The 16,866-nt window shown below is 44.3% G+C and overlaps 1 protein-coding gene across 10 annotated transcripts in view; it reads right to left on the bottom strand.

Annotated features, from left to right (window-relative positions):
• Window positions 1-16,866, bottom strand: part of SNAP91 (synaptosome associated protein 91) — a 797,825-nt gene that overhangs the window by 563,998 nt on the left and 216,961 nt on the right. For all 10 annotated transcript variants that reach the window (XM_078648151.1, XM_078648145.1, XM_078648146.1 and 7 more), the window contains exon 4: window positions 10,415-10,490. In XM_078648151.1, the coding sequence (XP_078504277.1) occupies window positions 10,415-10,490 (76 nt within the window). The remainder of the gene's footprint in view (window positions 1-10,414; window positions 10,491-16,866) is intronic.

Genomic DNA, 16,866 nt, shown 5'->3' on the forward strand with positions numbered 1-16,866 from the left:
GGTCTCAGCTGCTTCTTTCAGCTTATCCCAAGCTTCTCTTTGTAAAACCTTTTTCCTGTTGGAAACAGCCATTTTATATTTAACCCTTAATTGTTTTATTCCATTGCCGTCTCGGGTTTTGATACCTAAAGCTTTCTTCAGTTCCCGTAGAGCTGCTGTACAGGGTTTATCAAACCATCCCCGTTTTATAACTCTGTTGGATGGGGATTTCTTAGTAAAGATACCTTCAATGATGGTGTTGATCTTGATAAATTGTGACAACAGGAAATCGGGGTTAATGGCATTTTTTAAACAGTAGCTGATTTCGATTTTACAACTAACTATGACCTCCCTCTGTTTGGCCATGGAGCTGGTTCCAGACCATTTAATCCTCAGACCATTTGGTCTGATCGGAACGATATCGGTGGAACAGGTTTCTCCAGTCACTAGTTTTGCACCCCGTCCCGGTAGGGTAACGCAGATGCTGTTGTGATCACTTAGACTTTCCTCCCTGATACACAGGTTTATAAAGTCTCCTGTGCTGGAGAACAGAATATGGTCTATAAATGTCCCTGCGTCCCTCCCTGTGAAAGTGGGGCAAATGGCATTCAAACTGTTTTTATTACAATTTAACAGATATAGGTCTAGTTTGATTAACAGTTGGTTTAAAATTGAACCATAGTGGCAATGTGGGAAATGAAGGGAATCCTCGCTCTCACCCACACCCCCCTTATGATTAACCGTCCCCGTTCCAAAGCCACAGGGATTCCCTATTGATAGTTGACATGGCTGCAGATTAAAGTCCCCTGCCCATAGAATGTCAGCCCTTCTGTGTGAGATGCCCAGAACCCTTACGATTTCCTTTTCCAAAGGGAATAAAATATTCCCTCTGGAGGCATCAAAGATGTTATTATAAAAATTAACAAGGACCAAATCATTTCCCATGCTACATTCAACCCTCACTACCTGGCTATGGGTACCCACAATCGAGCTGCTTCTGACTTTACAGTTACACAACTTATTGGACAGAAGTAGCAGAAGGCCCCCCTTAGCCCTTCCTGAACTGGATTTAGTAGCGTTGAGGCAATAGGATGAATAACCTTCTATATTTATTTGCTCTTGGCACCAGGTTTCTTGAAGGAGGATTATATCAAATCCTTCCCCTATAAACTTAGGCCAGAAGGGGGTGTCTAATTTCCCTGCAATTCCAGCAATATTCCAGGAAATGAGGGTAAGGCCTGCAAACTCGGTTGGACCATAGATAACCTGCTCCGGCTGAGAGGCGCGGGCTGTGATCGAGTTATCCTCCTTGGCACTCTCGCATGGGGCAATCTTGGGGGCACAGAGAACCACACACGCTTCATTACTAATACATGGAACACCTCTACGAGGGTACATAACTACAGGCCTACAGGTGGAAGTTTGGTTATTACAGGGGTAGGCTTTGAGAGGGAGAGGTTGTATGGGGCTGCCTTCCTGAATAGAAACCTCCCGTATGGCCGCATGTCCACTGGGGGGTACGTAATCCGTGATAGAGACTGCTCGATCGCTAGCGTGGACATGTTGCATACGTACGTCCGACCCTAACTGCCTAATGTCGGACTGGCTTGATGATGGTGAAGCATGAAGTCAGTCAACCATCTCAAGACAATCGAATCTATTGTTAGTGTGAATACCTCGCCACCCGTCGCCCATAAAATGGCCTTTGTTGGAATACCAGGGCCGAGGTACCCATTCCCTGCTCCTGCTCTTTTGGGTCAGCCATGGACCTCCGTAATTCCAGGGTTGTTCTGGAGGTAAAACCCAGTTTGGTGGTGGTATTGGGTGATGATAGTTATATACAGGGGGGTAGAAAAAGGAGAGTCGATGGGCGTCGATTCCCCCTTTCTTCTCCAGATCTGGCCACGAGCAAATATGATTCACGGTGGACGCATCATCGCAAGTAACAATGACGCAGTCCCCCTGAATACTCTTCGGGCTCACCCCCACCCATGGTACTCTACGTACAGATGATATTCTACTGGTGTTTGGGGGCTGTAATGGCCTATTGATACTAAGCCATTGAAGGATTTTATTCAGAAGGGACCAGGGTTGTTCATCTGATCCTGCTGTTAGTTTGGGTACTCCCGTTAGGATCACAGTAAATGGGGATACCTCAGGTGACAGATGAACTGGGCGTTTGGGTATAAACCCCCTCTTACCCTCTGGAGGATGTGATTTTGGGGGCACCGGGGGTTTGGTTTGAGATGGCTGCGAGGACACCTTGGCCGCGGTATGATTGGCAGCTATTAGTGGGGTTACAGGGGGGGGAAGGGAAGAATTTTGCTAACGAGATGAAGGTGACTGAGAAGGGGTTTTAGCTGTTGACTTAGATTTTGCACAATTTTTTGAGGCTGGTGGTATGGGGGTTGATGGCTCTTTTGTTTTAGACTGGGTTTTGGTCATAACGGGCGGTCTATCTGAGTTAGCTGGTATAACCCCAGGATTGACCACTGTCGAGGCCCCCCCAGATTTAACAATTCCCGCCCTGGTCTGGTTGGGTAATTTAACGAGGAGTATGGCAAATTGCTTTTCAATTGCCATGATACTCCGTTCCAGAGGTTGGAGATGATATTTTAATAAGTCCCTGAATCTAGCGAAAAGCTGCGGAGTATCACAGCCAATCAGACTAAGGCCACCCTCTTGATCATTTTCCGATGTGGGGCATTGTAGGTTAGATGAACCAAGTGGTGCAGAATTACTGCTAGGGGTGGCATTCTTGGATGGTGGTACGATGGACCCTTTCTTTTTATTGGCTTTATGATGGTGTTTGGTGTTATTCCCCTTTTTTTGAAGTTCAGGTTGCTTAGGAACAGCACCTTCTCTAACCCCCTTGAGCCTGGATACTTGTTCAGGATCTTCAGACAGGATCTGCCCAAGGTCCGGGGTAATCTCAAGGTTCCCTGTTGAGTCTAATTCCAACGACAGGTTGGTGGCTGATAGGTCAACAGCATTTGGGATGGAATGAACTTGGGCTGTTGCACCAGACTGTATTAGAATTGGGATAGGAGAAGCTGATGGAAGCGGGGTTAAAGCCGCTGCTATGAGGCCCATTGAGGATCTCCGGGCAATCGCAAGGTCCTGGGACACCCTGCGTTCTAAAAAAGAAATATTTTGATTAATTGCCTCATTAGTTTTTGAGATGAACTGGTCGATAGGACCTGTAAACAAGGCAGATCTAAGTGCAGTCTTACTTCTGGTACCCCTGATCATTGTTGTGAATGTTCGAGGTATAGTTCCAAAGGACACAAAGCACACGAATGTCAAAAAGTCAATACCCTTGGGAAATGGGGGCAACGTCTGGTAAGTGGGATCCAAGGGGGCTAGCCCAGCCCAGCCTGGAACGGGCTGAAACGGGCCCGCCCTTGGCCCGGGCTTCGCCCGGCGTCCCGCGAGGGAGGCTGTGCGCTACTTTTATGCGCCTCCTGGCGCTTCCTGATGGTGCTTGGCGCAGTGCCTGTTGGGGGATGTAGTTCCCCAGACCCCGCTCTCCGCTCAGCGGCAGTCTCCCTGGGCCAGCGGGAGGCGTGCGGCGGGAGGCGGGGCTGCTCCTGTGGCGGTTCGGCTATGGCAGAAGTTTTCGAGCACCTGGCGATATGCAGTAAGGTCAGCCAGGCGGTTTGCACTCCGGTCTGCTTTCAGGGTAATGTGCTAGTCAAAAGGTTTCCCCAGCTCTGCAGGCTGTGCGCTACTTTTATGCGCCTCCTGGCGCTTCCTGATGGTGCTTGGCGCAGTGCCTGTTGGGGGATGTAGTTCCCCAGACCCCGCTCTCCGCTCAGCGGCAGTCTCCCTGGGCCAGCGGGAGGCGTGCGGCGGGAGGCGGGGCTGCTCCTGTGGCGGTTCGGCTATGGCAGAAGTTTTCGAGCACCTGGCGATATGCAGTAAGGTCAGCCAGGCGGTTTGCACTCTGGTCTGCTTTCAGGGTAATGTGCTAGTCAAAAGGTTTCTACTCACATTCATTTGAATTCATATCTCCAGCTCCCCATATTGGATTTTTGTCATTTTGGAGACATTTTGTTAATGACATTTTACTCCGTTTTTGTAATTGCATTTTTATTGCTTAGTATTGACATTATTACTGTTTTGGTACTGCATAAGCACTTTACACATTGCCCTAAAATAAGTCTGTCTTTTCTGTACCCTTGCTACCAGGGAGTTCGGCTAAGGATTAATTAGTGACCCTGACAAGGAGTGTTGTAATTTCTCAAGGAGGCCTCTCCCACCCCAACTAATAATCCACTTTCCAACATATTGTATTAAGAATATACCCGTATCTGAGAGAATATGACTGTTTGGTGTGATGAGCGAATAATCATAATGGATGGAGAGCTCTGTGGTTTGCTGTTGTGGTAAATAAAGTGTGTACAGATTTGACCTACTATCAGAAAGAAAATAAGCTATGATGTGATAAATATCAGTATAAAATGAATTTCTAAGCAAAGTCAAGACTAAATAATGGATTGTTTCTGTTATAAAAAGAACAGTTTCAGTTTAAATAGCACCTGCTACATCCATGCTCCTGTTAAATTCTGGTATGCCAGACTCCCCTGTGCTCACCATCCAGCTCCTAAATTCTTTGGGTCTGACACAGCAAGACCAATAAAACAGACTGAGATCCGCTCGCAAATACGAGCTTTGCCAGATACCAACACCAAAACAAAGTGTGGCTTGTGTCAAAATAGCAAACACATACACAGACTAGGTCCATGCAAATCGCACTCAAGATCCCAAAAACACAACAAGTATCCAATGATTATGGACCAGTGGCATACTCATTAGCAAATCCCCCAGAATGCAATACCCAACAGCCCACTAGTATACCTCACCCTTTAAATATAGGCACCAGTGCACAGACAAGATCGCTTGTCTCATGAATCTGATGACAATGCATAATGAATTTCAAATGCAAACAAATGTGCAAGCATCAGGATGAGATCACATAGAATTTTTTGACTGTTTCTGTCAAACTTCAAACTCCCAAATGCATGGTGCTCTGTCAAACTAAACATATACCCTCCTTTCACATACAGCTTCATACATTCGTGTGTACAAAGTATATGACCAAATGTCAAAAGCAGCTAGAAGTCTAAACTCAAACAACACATGGCAATGCGGGGATAACAGTGAAGCCTCACAATACACACCGAGCAATAGTAAATATTCATGTGAAAGAAACGATTTAGTGATCCACGTCCATACCCAAGTCCACACAATGACACTGAAAAAGTAAACCAATATTTCCGGCAGAAGTCTATATGTGACTCCATCAGCACATACTTTTAAACAGAAAACAATGGCTCTTATAGCCAAGAAGATGCCATGCAAATTCCTCTACACCCATTAACAAAACCACAATAAATTGCGATAACGCCTATCTTTGTACTCTTACCCAGGCCATCACAGAACCGCAAGGGGAAGTCCTTGCAAACAGCTTCACCGAAATGCATGTAAATGACAACAGCAAGTGCACACTCCACTAACATGCCCCCATGTGATTAAATGTGCACAGCAAATGCCGCAGCTGCACAACCATCATGAAGCTGAAAACCTCTGCTCCCGCATGTGGAAGCTATACCTACCTTGTAAGGTGATGGGAAAGGGGGGGATCCAGAAATGTGGGAATCACAGCTTCCCAAAATTCTAACATCACTCCAGCCTGGCTGTTATATTCTCTGCATAGACTCAGGAGGTACATACTTTCCATTTTTGAAAATTAAATCATTTTCCACAGTAAGTTCAGAAGAAACTTACAAAAATGACTGAAGCTCACAAGGAATACTTCCATCCTTAGGTCATCCTTTAAGAATGAAATCCTTAAGTACACCCCAAGCCTGATCAGAGACCACACTCTGATTCCACACTTCCTCAGAAATCGTAGAGAATTATTGGGAAACTAAGTCAGACACTAAAACAATCATCTCAATGTCACGAGAAGCTCCAACTTCTCCCACCTGACAACTGGGAAGTCAGGAAACATAATCTGCAGTAGCATTTGGTCTTCCCGGAACATATTCTACAGAAAAATGATACTCTTACAACCTGGACATGAGTTTACTAATTCTTGCAGTGGCATTCCATCCACCACCAGGAGATAAAATAGAAACAAGTGGTTTGTGATCAGTTCTGAGTATGAATCTGTTTCCCCAGATAAAATTGAGAAAATGCTCAATGCCCCAAAGACATCCTTATAACTCAATTACAGAATATCTCCTTTCTGTATCGTTGAGTGTGCGAGAGGCAAACGCTACACACCACTCATTCTTCCCAGCTGTCTGTGAAAGTACTCCCCCCCCCCCCCCAATCCATACATGCTGGCATCTACTGTGACAATAATAATAATAATAATAATAATCCACATTTGTAAAGCGCACAATCACCCGTTAGGGTCTCTAGGCGCTGGGGGCCGTCGGGAAGATTAAGCAAGCTATTGCCCAGAGTCACATGGTGCTGGACTAATCTGCCGCCGGTGCCGGGGATCGAACCGTGATCCCCAGCTTCCGGAGTCAGTCGCCCTGGCCGCGGCGCCACACCTCAAGTCTTATTAATACAAAATGGTTTCAAAGTTGGACCCTCAATAATTTCCTTCTTGATTAGGCCAGTGTAGTATTCAGCGCCTTCACCCAGAACTTTGCATTTACCTCTGCAAGCTCCTATAAATTGCAACTACGTGTTAGCCAGTAAACACAGACCCATAATTCTGGTGAACTAAACTCCATCTGGTTTTCACGTTTTCTCCACTTTCAATACATCCCATAACTGTAACCCAGCATCAAAACATGTTTCTGTCACTAGATGGGTAGAGGTACTCTTCAGAAATAGTAAATATTCCATTGCTCTGCAACATCACACAAAACACACTAGCTAAAGGAGAAGCAGCGAATCCCAGTACCAAAACAGACACATAGCAGAAAACAGCATAACTCACCCAGAAAAGCATACATGTAGGTCCCCTCACAAAAATGCCCTTAAAACATCCCTAGGAAAATCTAATAAGGCACCACCACAATCATCAAAGACGGCAACACTAACCATGTCATCCTAAAAATAACTTGCAAAATGGAGGTGTTTTTTCAGTTTTAATCTGCAACCATAACTCAATGTTAACTGTGGTCGTTTCAGTGATTTTATAATGTTTTTTTTAAATATTATTGTGTTATAACCAAAAGTAACTATTCACTTTAACCTTGGGGTTTTTTCCCCCCTCTGCACATGCTCTTCAGCTGTGTGCAATGGAGGTTGGTGCAAGTGGCCAGGCCATATACCCAACCCATAGTTTGCAGTAGAATACCACGGTGCAATGACCTTCAGCTGTGCAAAGCAGGAGTTAGCCACAGGGCCCCATCCCGCAATGGGTGGCCAACCTCCGCTGCACTCAACCTTCAGCCGTGTGCAATGGAGGCTAACATCTGGGACTGGCCTAAGGACAAAACCTGCTCCAAACACCCCCCACCTCATGTGGCCAATCTTTGCGAGTGACCATCAGGGATAGCTTAAGTACTGGCGGCGCCCAGTGTAAGAATCTTTTATGGCGCACTCAAACTCCCATTGACCGCGTCCTTCACGGATTCACTCACTACCACCCTCCCTTAGTACCCCTCGTCTTTAAATAGTCCCTCTTTCACATGCATTTAATTTGTTTTATAGCGCTACTCATACCAGTGTCAGAGCACTTCACATCACATACACATTATACATAGACAAAGAATAATACATGTGTAAATCAGTCTATAGAAAATGTTACATAAAACGATGAGGGTTACAAGGTGTAGGAATCAAGTCATCTCTACTAGTAGGCAGAATATTTTAAGAGTGTTTGATCTGGAGAAGCACAAACTCAGGGCTATATTTACCATTTTTTCACACAACATGACAACATTCTGCGCTGCATGAACGGGAGAGGGCTGGAATGCACCAGGTCTATCATGATATGGTGCATTTGTGGGCTCTGCCTGTGCTGGTGCACAATCTCCAGCCTAGCACCAACAAAGAAACCCTTTCGTCATGGAGCAAGGGTGCCTGTGTCACAGACCGGATTGTTTTTCTGCAGGAAGGGCCTCCTTCCTGCACAAAAACAATCCTTCGAGACAGTTTAGTCTTTTTAACTGTGCTGCAGAATGCAGCACACTTAAAAAGAGGAAACAACGAGGAGAAATAAAGACATTTTTATTTGCTGCGTCTCTGGTGGTAAGGTGAATATTTGTGATGCATTCTCAAGTCTAGCAGTGTTGGTAAATCTGGAAATGCTTCAGAATACATGGGTGGAAGCAACGGAACTCCCACACTCCACCAGTGTAACGCCCCCACCATACAGAGTAATGCAAGGAAGCAACTTGGGCTGCCTTGCATCATGCAAGATTGACCAAGCTAAGCAGGGCCATGCAGTGTGGCCTTGCATGGCTTGGTAAATCTCATTCTAGGTTTTGCGCAAGCCTGTGTCCACTTGCGTGGTGCAAGGCTGACGTAAAGTGTTAATAAATCTGGGCATCGGGATTCAAGACATATCATAGTGGTTGGCTTTACTAATAAGAATGTGTTCTACCCCAAAGAACCCTTTTAAGCAAAATTAGGATAATAAAAGACTGTGGGGAAAAAAATAACATTCTAACCTTTACCATGCAGTTTGCATGCAGCTTTTTGATTCCAGATCATAGGTCACTGTGCTCTACTAGGATTATGACTTTCAAACATCAAACAACAAAAGGATGTCTGCGCCAAAAGCAGTAACCCACTGTGCTATCGATATAAAATAAAACTCTGTTATCTACATAGTACATGTTCTTTGCAGTATATTAACACTGCGCTATGAGTCATAACTGCCACTAGACAAACCTCCGAGCTCTCTCCAGCAGAATCCTTCATCACCTGAGTTATCTTGACACTTTTACCGTTGCCTAAAAACTACGGGACACACAAGGAATCAGCAGCAGGTGCTTTGAAACGCACGAGTTATTTCTGCACAAAGGCATCTCTCCTTTCACCCCCCCCCTAAGGTCAGCGCCAGGTGCGGCTGCATTGGTTGCCCCACCCTGAGGCCGGCCCAGGTGGCCATTGTCCAGTTCATGCTGTAGCACACTGAATACTTTATTTAAGGATTTACGAACCCTGTGTCCCCAGGAAGATCTGGGGAACCTAGAGTAAAGTCCAGGATTCGGCAATCCAACATAGAATAATCATTTCATTACCATGGTAGGTCTCTTTGGGGCATGGGGTCCAGGGTACATTCACACTGCCCCCTTAGGTTCAGGTAATGGCAGTTGCAAAAGCAATTCAGAGCATTACAAATCTGCAAAGCCACAACCGGATATACAAATTTCCAAAAGACAGGAGTAAAAACTCACCAAGTCCAGTGGAGAGCCTCTAATTTTTTGATTGGATTTCAGATATCTCTAAAATGTAACCTCTTTATGCCCATACCTGAACTCTTTTTAAATGCTATATTTTTAGGAACCACTGAATTGATTTACTCTAAACCAAGCAAAGGTGTCCCTTGAGCAAAGAAAGTTGAACTGTCATGCCAAGGTTTAGTATAATTCATTTCATCCATTTGTTTCTAATTTGAGGGACAAAGAATCCTATGAGTAAAAATGGGAAAATGTCACTTTTTTGTTCTCTACATACTTATTTTTAGGCCCTCAGTTTATAGATCTGCAGGAAACTTGTCCTGAACAACCCCGAGTCATCGAACAATGCTAAAGTTACTAGGAAAACACAAACAATTATTTTCAATGGAAACTTGGAGATTGTCACCTCTGTAAATATATCGATCAACGCCTTCGCCTCGCACAAGAGAATAAACCATTTCTCGAGAGCAGCGAATACAGTCACAATCATTTATATCATCACGACTGCTGCTACTAAGGTTTATTCTGCGTGGATCTTTTTCAGGGCAATAATGAACAAAACCCACGTGGGTTGAAAGGAGTTGACAGCAGCCATGATGAAACGAACTATTCTGATTCTCCAAGCTACTCCGAAGTGTAGACTCTTTTCTCGTGTGGAGTCAGAAGAGTTTGATTGAATAGTGGTTGGAAGACATAATCCAACACGCAAGTCCCTTGTCCACAGGGGCTACATATATATCTTCACGAGAAGGCATATGGAGAATGAATACATTTTATTTTAAAAATATATGTTTGTATACCAAGACAACATAACAAGGAATTATTATGTCAACGGGGTTGCGGAATAAGGCCTTCGGCCAACAGTACTTGTGATTGTGTAGAAGCATGGCTACAATAATGGCTCAAGAAATATGCCATATCAGTCTTCTAATCTAAATAACTGTGCAAAAACGCAAACGTTATATCTATACAATAAGTGCTCCCATCGTCATCTATTTCATACTTAATCATTTTTTTTTGTGATACAAGCCAGATAAAGAAAAACAAAAACTTACCGTGTGATCCAGTTTTATCCAAGAAATTGCTGAGGTTAAACAATGTGTTTCTAGATGCCAAATACTGAATAAACCGCTGTAAAATAAAAAATACACTTTATTGAATTTTTCGGCAATTTACTTTTCATCTGCAGTGTGAAATACAGCTTGCAGTCAGAGCATATGTCAATCATTGTCCGCATATTAAAAAAACAATTCCCACATTTGTAAGTCTGGCGTTAGCCAAAACCTTATGTTTTTTGATAGAATATATGTACTATACATAAAAGGGCTTGTAGTCAACCCTCTTTATCCATTGCTCTGCTGTAGTATTAGTCATATTTACCTTCTGCCCACCACAGCATAGACCACATGGTCAGCCCACTTCAGTTATTAGCTTTCCTGAAAACAATGACAGCATCCCACTCATGCACACTGTGCACATCTGTACAATAAATAGTCCCATTCACTACCAGCGACTACTGGTTCAGTGTATGCTTTTACATACAAAAAATATATTGGACTTTAGAGAATGTTTGTTTTCATAAAATGCATGCCTTCATATAATAAAAAAACACAAACCACATAAGCATTGGCAAAGTGGAAGGTCAGCATACATCACAAGAACTATTGGCTTTGCCAATGCTTGCTTATAAAGGTCTTAAAGTTCCGCAGGTATTCAGATTTCCTACAAACTACACTAGGTTCTATCTGAACTAACCACTCAAGTCAAACCGACAGGTCATGCGGTTCGAATGATCACATATATGCCTAAAGTAGCTGTGGACAAGAGTCCAAGCAACTACATTCTTACCTGGAAATCTCATGCAACGTAAAGCAAATCTCGGACCACAGTGCTGGTGGACGAACAGTGAAATGTTCAAAGGGAGAAGACATAGGCTACCAACGGAGCATGCTGACGTTTTACTTGTGATGGCACGGACAAGGCTACTCAAAGTGTCCTGGCTGTACGGGACTGTGATGAGAATCCCTAGGACATGACTGGCTTCTGACATTATGTACTGATATATGGGTTTATTTCGAACAGCACCGGATGAGACTGACAATTGCAAAAAACACAGTTGATGGACAGAATGTAGAACAATGTCATACATTCACCCCAGTACAAGGATCTGGGCCTAAATCCATCGTTTTTTTGCACTCCACACCACCCTGGGTTAGACACTGGCTATATGCAAATCAGCTCTGACCCTGTGCCTCATGGGAACAGTCCAGTCCGAACTACCAAGCCATGTCTTTCCCAGACCGGAATCAAGCATCCAAAGACCGGTTTCGGGCTATCAGCCTTCATTCAGCCTGGATAGCTTGACTCCAGTGGTGTGGAGAGCCTGGGACTCACGTCTGAGCATACCCAGCCCACTCGGGGTGAAAATTGCAAAAAACACAGTTGATGGACAGAATGTAGAACAGTGTCATACATTCACCCCAGTACATGGATCTGGGCCTAAATCCATCGTTTTTTTGCACTCCACACCACCCTGGGTTAGACACTGGCTATATGCAAATCAGCTCTGACCCTGTGCCTCATGGGTATGCTCAGACGTGAGTCCCAGGCTCTCCACACCACTGGAGTTAAGCTATCCAGGCTGATGAAGGCTGATAGCCAGAAACCGGTCCTTGGATTCTTGATTCCGGTCTGGGAAAGACATGGCTTGGAAGTTCGGACTGGACTGTTCCCATGAGGCACAGGGTCAGAGCTGATTTGCATATAGCCAGTGTCTAACCCAGGGTGGTGTGGAGTGCAAATAAACGATGGATTTAGGCCCAGATCCTTGTACTGGGGTGAATGTATGACATTGTTCTACATTCTGTCCATCAACTGTGTTTTTTGCAATTTTCACCCCGAGTGGGCTGGGTATGCTCAGACGTGAGTCCCAGGCTCTCCACACCACTGGACTCAAGCTATCCAGGCTGATGAAGGCTGATAGCCACAAACCGGTCCTTGGATGCTTGATTCCGGTCTGGGAAAGACATGGCTTGGCAGTTCGGACTGAACTGTTCCCATGAGGCACAGGGTCAGAGCTGATTTGCATATAGCCAGTGTCTAACCCAGGGTGGTGTGGAGTGCAAACAAACGATGGATTTAGGCCCAGATCCTTGTACTGGGGTGAATGTATGACATTGTTCTACATTCTGTCCATCGACTGTGTTTTTTGCAATTTTCACCCCGAGTGGGCTGGGTATGCTCAGACGTGAGTCCCAGGCTCTCCACACCACTGGAGTCAAGCTATCCAGACTGATGAAGGCTGATAGCCAGAAACCGGTCCTTGGATGCTTGATTCCGGTCTGGGAAAGACATGGCTTGGTAGTTCGGACTGGACTGTTCCCATGAGGCACAGGGTCAGAGCTGATTTGCATATAGCCAGTGTCTAACCCAGGGTGGTGTGGAGTGCAAAAAACGATGGATTTAGGCCCAGATCCTTGTACTGGGGTGAATGTATTACATTGTTCTACATTCTGTCCATCAACTGTGTTTTTTGCTGGATGAGACTGAAGCAGCACAGCAGTACTGGAATACTCACAAGCATGGTTGGTGTGTAAGGATAAACAGACTGCTGATAGGTCAAAGTTATTGTCGTACTTTGTCACAATGTCACCCATGCCTGTTAGCTTACATTATTTTTAATTTGGGGTGGCGAGTCAGTCTATTTCAATGGTCCTAGGCTTGCATTTGTTTTGAAAACTAAAACACGTTTGATTAGATTTTCTAGCAACCTGAGAGGTATTTGCGAAGAGCCGCTCGGCTTTTTCTGGGACACACCAGTATGTATTTCCTGCCTGGTTTCGGCCATTGAACAAACACTATTTCAAGTGGCTCTTTTAATTTGGTGTCTTCCATTTCAGAAGAATCTTTCAATCCAAGGTCAGGCTGCCTGAAGCATTACACATGTGTTAGTAACCAGGCACTAGTCATCCCAAATAACTGTAATAATGTAACTATTATCTACAGTGAGGTGAATGTGGCACGAACTCCCTTTTCAAAAGCTTTCTCTATTTCTCTTAGAATGACAGAGGTGGCTCAGTGGAATCTCCTGAGCAGGTGCATGCCTGAGTTTTGACCAGCAACTGATTCTCATTTGTCAAAACGGTAACCGCCATCCTTGCCGAGATGGAGGTAGATCGAGAGTAATATGCAGACATATCCTTTCAATTATTAAAAAAAATCCTAAAAACACCTCAGAGCAAATTAACTGGGCGGTGAATCATCACGCATGCGATTCAGGAGCAGTACAAAACCTGAAAAAATGAAAACCAACACATTTTCTCAAAATGTTTATTAACAAAAAATAATCATGTGTAGCAGCCTGCACAACAAGGTTCAATCAATTCCTGTTCATGTACGGCGAGTGCAGAAAGAACAAAGAGAACGGCTTGTTGATTTTTTCAGAGAACAATTTTGCAGTACAGGAGGATTATAGAAGATTAAACAAGTTGCGTATTAACAGCCCGAGTAGAAAACAGAAACCCAAGGAAGGGGGCTGGGTGTCGAATGGCATTAAGGAGGAATCCTCAAATTAAAAGTTGGCCGAAAAAACAAATTAGACATAGAAAAATTAAAAAGCTTATGGTGCATTCAATATTAGCAATATATTTTCTGCACTATTGTCTTGTTTTATATTGACAATTTGATAATGACAACGTTTCCACGATTAATGCAAATTCAGAGGTTAATTTTTATTTATTTTATATTTGAAACAAATGGATTTTGAAAAGCAAGCTAGGTGGATACGGCAGTAAATAAGCAGATAATGCTAAGGTGAATCCTTCACTTTTTAGGTTTAATTATTCCCTAAAAAAGTTGTATTTTTACACCAACAGCTTCAGAAATTCGAGTTGTACGGTACAGTCACAGTTTATTTTGAATGTTTGATGTAATTTTTAGAGTTGCAAATGTTTAATCTGAAACTTGCTACTTTCCTGTAGGATTACATAAAACACTAAAGTGGCATAATATATGTGGGCTATATTTGAGGAATTACTGGTTTAAATATATCTGCACTGTGCATTCTACTTGGTCAGTGTGATTCCCATCTGGATTTTGTGTTAATGCAAAGGGACTACAGTTGATGGGTTTTACTACATTGACTGAGTAATTGAGAAATTATTTATTCTTGCCAATGTCTATCCGTATTTGGTAGGAAAGTTAAGTTTCCTCGTTGGACAAAGTACTTTAGTTTTTTTGCTCTGTAGGGAATTTTTTATAATAAGCATGTCCATCAATTATAATATATTTCTAATTTGCCATGCGAGTCTATTTAGTCATTTCAATACATAATCTGGAGTACAGAGGCATGGGGAAAGTTTTTCCAAGTAGAATTTTAGTGTCACACGGAAGCCACCATTAAAAGAAGACACGTAAGGGAGCATTCTACTGGCATTTAATACACTCTTAGCTATCTATTAGTGACCAATATATTATTGGACCATAAGACCCTACATCATCAGTGGATTTTAATAATTATTGTTTGATTGTAATTTTTTTCTGTAGATACCGAATTAACTAACCATTGCATTTTTATGGAGCCCTATCACATTCCTTGACTACCAACTCTTTGTTAGGATCCGAAATAGGATAACTTATAAGTTATTTTCATGAATTTCCAGTCGCCCAGTCTCAACTTGCTTCTTCCACTCTCAATATATCAATGTTTTGCTTGGGGAGCCAAAGTTGCACATAAACTACCACTCAGGAATCAGGTGGCAAGACTTAACTATTGACGGGCCATGTGAGCCACAATCACCTTTTTGGTGATAAAGCTTACCCCTTCAGATTGGGAGAAATAATGGTGCGGGGTAGGGGTGTGGGGGGGGGGGACTACATTTGATATGGCTACTTAAGTTATACAACAATTTTTGGAGGAGCGAAAGGTGTGCAAAATCAATGGACCACTTGAGACAACCGTGTTTAGGAAACTATATTTAGGAACTGAAAATCCCAGATGATCAGAAAAGCACAGCCCACAGAGCCGCTTTTGCCCACACAATCAGCAAATTCATGGTAGTGTGTATTCCAGAAAAAGTTAAACAAACCTAGCAAAGGAGTGCACCATCCCCTGAGAGCAGATGCAGCTTGTTGGGGGCTCTTCCATGCTTGTTTAAATAAACCTTGGAGTTGGTCATGTAAATCAAGACCTTCTTTCCGTGCTGCAACAAAGGAGAAAGCTAAGGTTGTATCAAGCAGCGTAAGAGTCATCCAAGGAGAACGGTAATTCTCTGTTCAGTTCCGGTACCTGGGAACCCTATTTGTTATCAGGCCCTGAACTGAACTGATCAAGCAAAGTATTTTCCATTTTCGCCATCAGTTGTCAACCCCACACAAAGGATAATTGCTGCAGTGAACAATTGGTTCCATGAGAAGAGAGGCTTTCCCCTGAAGTCATCCAGATGGGCAACCCCGCCACATGAGAAAAGTTGCACCCACTACCCATTATCTCAGTGAAGTCTTGTGGAGCAGATCTTGGTATAAAGGGAGAATTATGCACTGGCAATGGATTCTGCAAGCCACAACCCAGAGGCGTTTTCTTGGAGGCTTCCAGAAAGTGAAAGTCACATTTCCGTTCTTCAGCTTATTATCACCAAGTTCAGTTAGAGAGTGATTCAAGATGTTAAGTCTACACTGAGAGCACAGAATAAATAAGAGCTAATTTAGAATACTCAGAGGCTGGCTGTGCAGTGATCACTAAAAAACTAAGGAAAAAAGTCCCTAAAAGCACATACCAGATAGGAGTGTACTACAAATGCTTTCTAGCTTCTAGTGGTTCATAATTTTTTCAACGTTTATTTTGCCAATCAGAATTTTCCTAATGAAGATGTAAGGACCAGGGGGGCGTGGGTAAGCGCGCAACGAGACTGGACGAGCCTTAGCGGAGCTCCGGTGCTAGCCTCTGCACCAGGGGTAAATTATCCTGCAAATACGCGTCTCAGCTGGCTGGAAAGCTGGGCGTACAGTTGTGCACACCCGTGCTACCCTCGGTCCGAAAATCGGATTGCTAGACGGACTGGAGCCGCTCCGGGACCCTCACAAGCGAGTGAGCCGGGAACCGGGAGAGGGCACCGGCTGCGGGAATCACGCTACACCAGGGTCTGGACCGGAAGTGCGGGCCGCAAAGCCGGGCCTGGCCGTAAACTGGCGAAGAGCGACCGGTCCGGAGCCAAATACGCCAGCGCTGGAGCACCCTCAGGTACAGTGGCCCGACACCCCCCGCTAACACCTCCGAGCGGAAGACACACTACCCGACCGGGAGGCGCGGCACCGCGATCAGCGCCGCACTGGCAGAGGGAGAGGAGGTAGCGTGATCGGCAGCACCGCAGGGAGGCGGAAGGCCCCCAGAGGCACCAGCGTGGTATCGACCGGACTTCAGGGAGAAGATAAATCGCTTGCAAAGGGCACAGACGGCTAACGGAGGCCCAAGACCCAGAGGCCCATTGGCCTACCCAAAGGTGGTGGAACC

This window comes from Lissotriton helveticus, chromosome 6 (assembly GCF_964261635.1).
Source record: "Lissotriton helveticus chromosome 6, aLisHel1.1, whole genome shotgun sequence".
Lineage (NCBI taxonomy): Eukaryota > Metazoa > Chordata > Amphibia > Caudata > Salamandridae > Lissotriton > Lissotriton helveticus.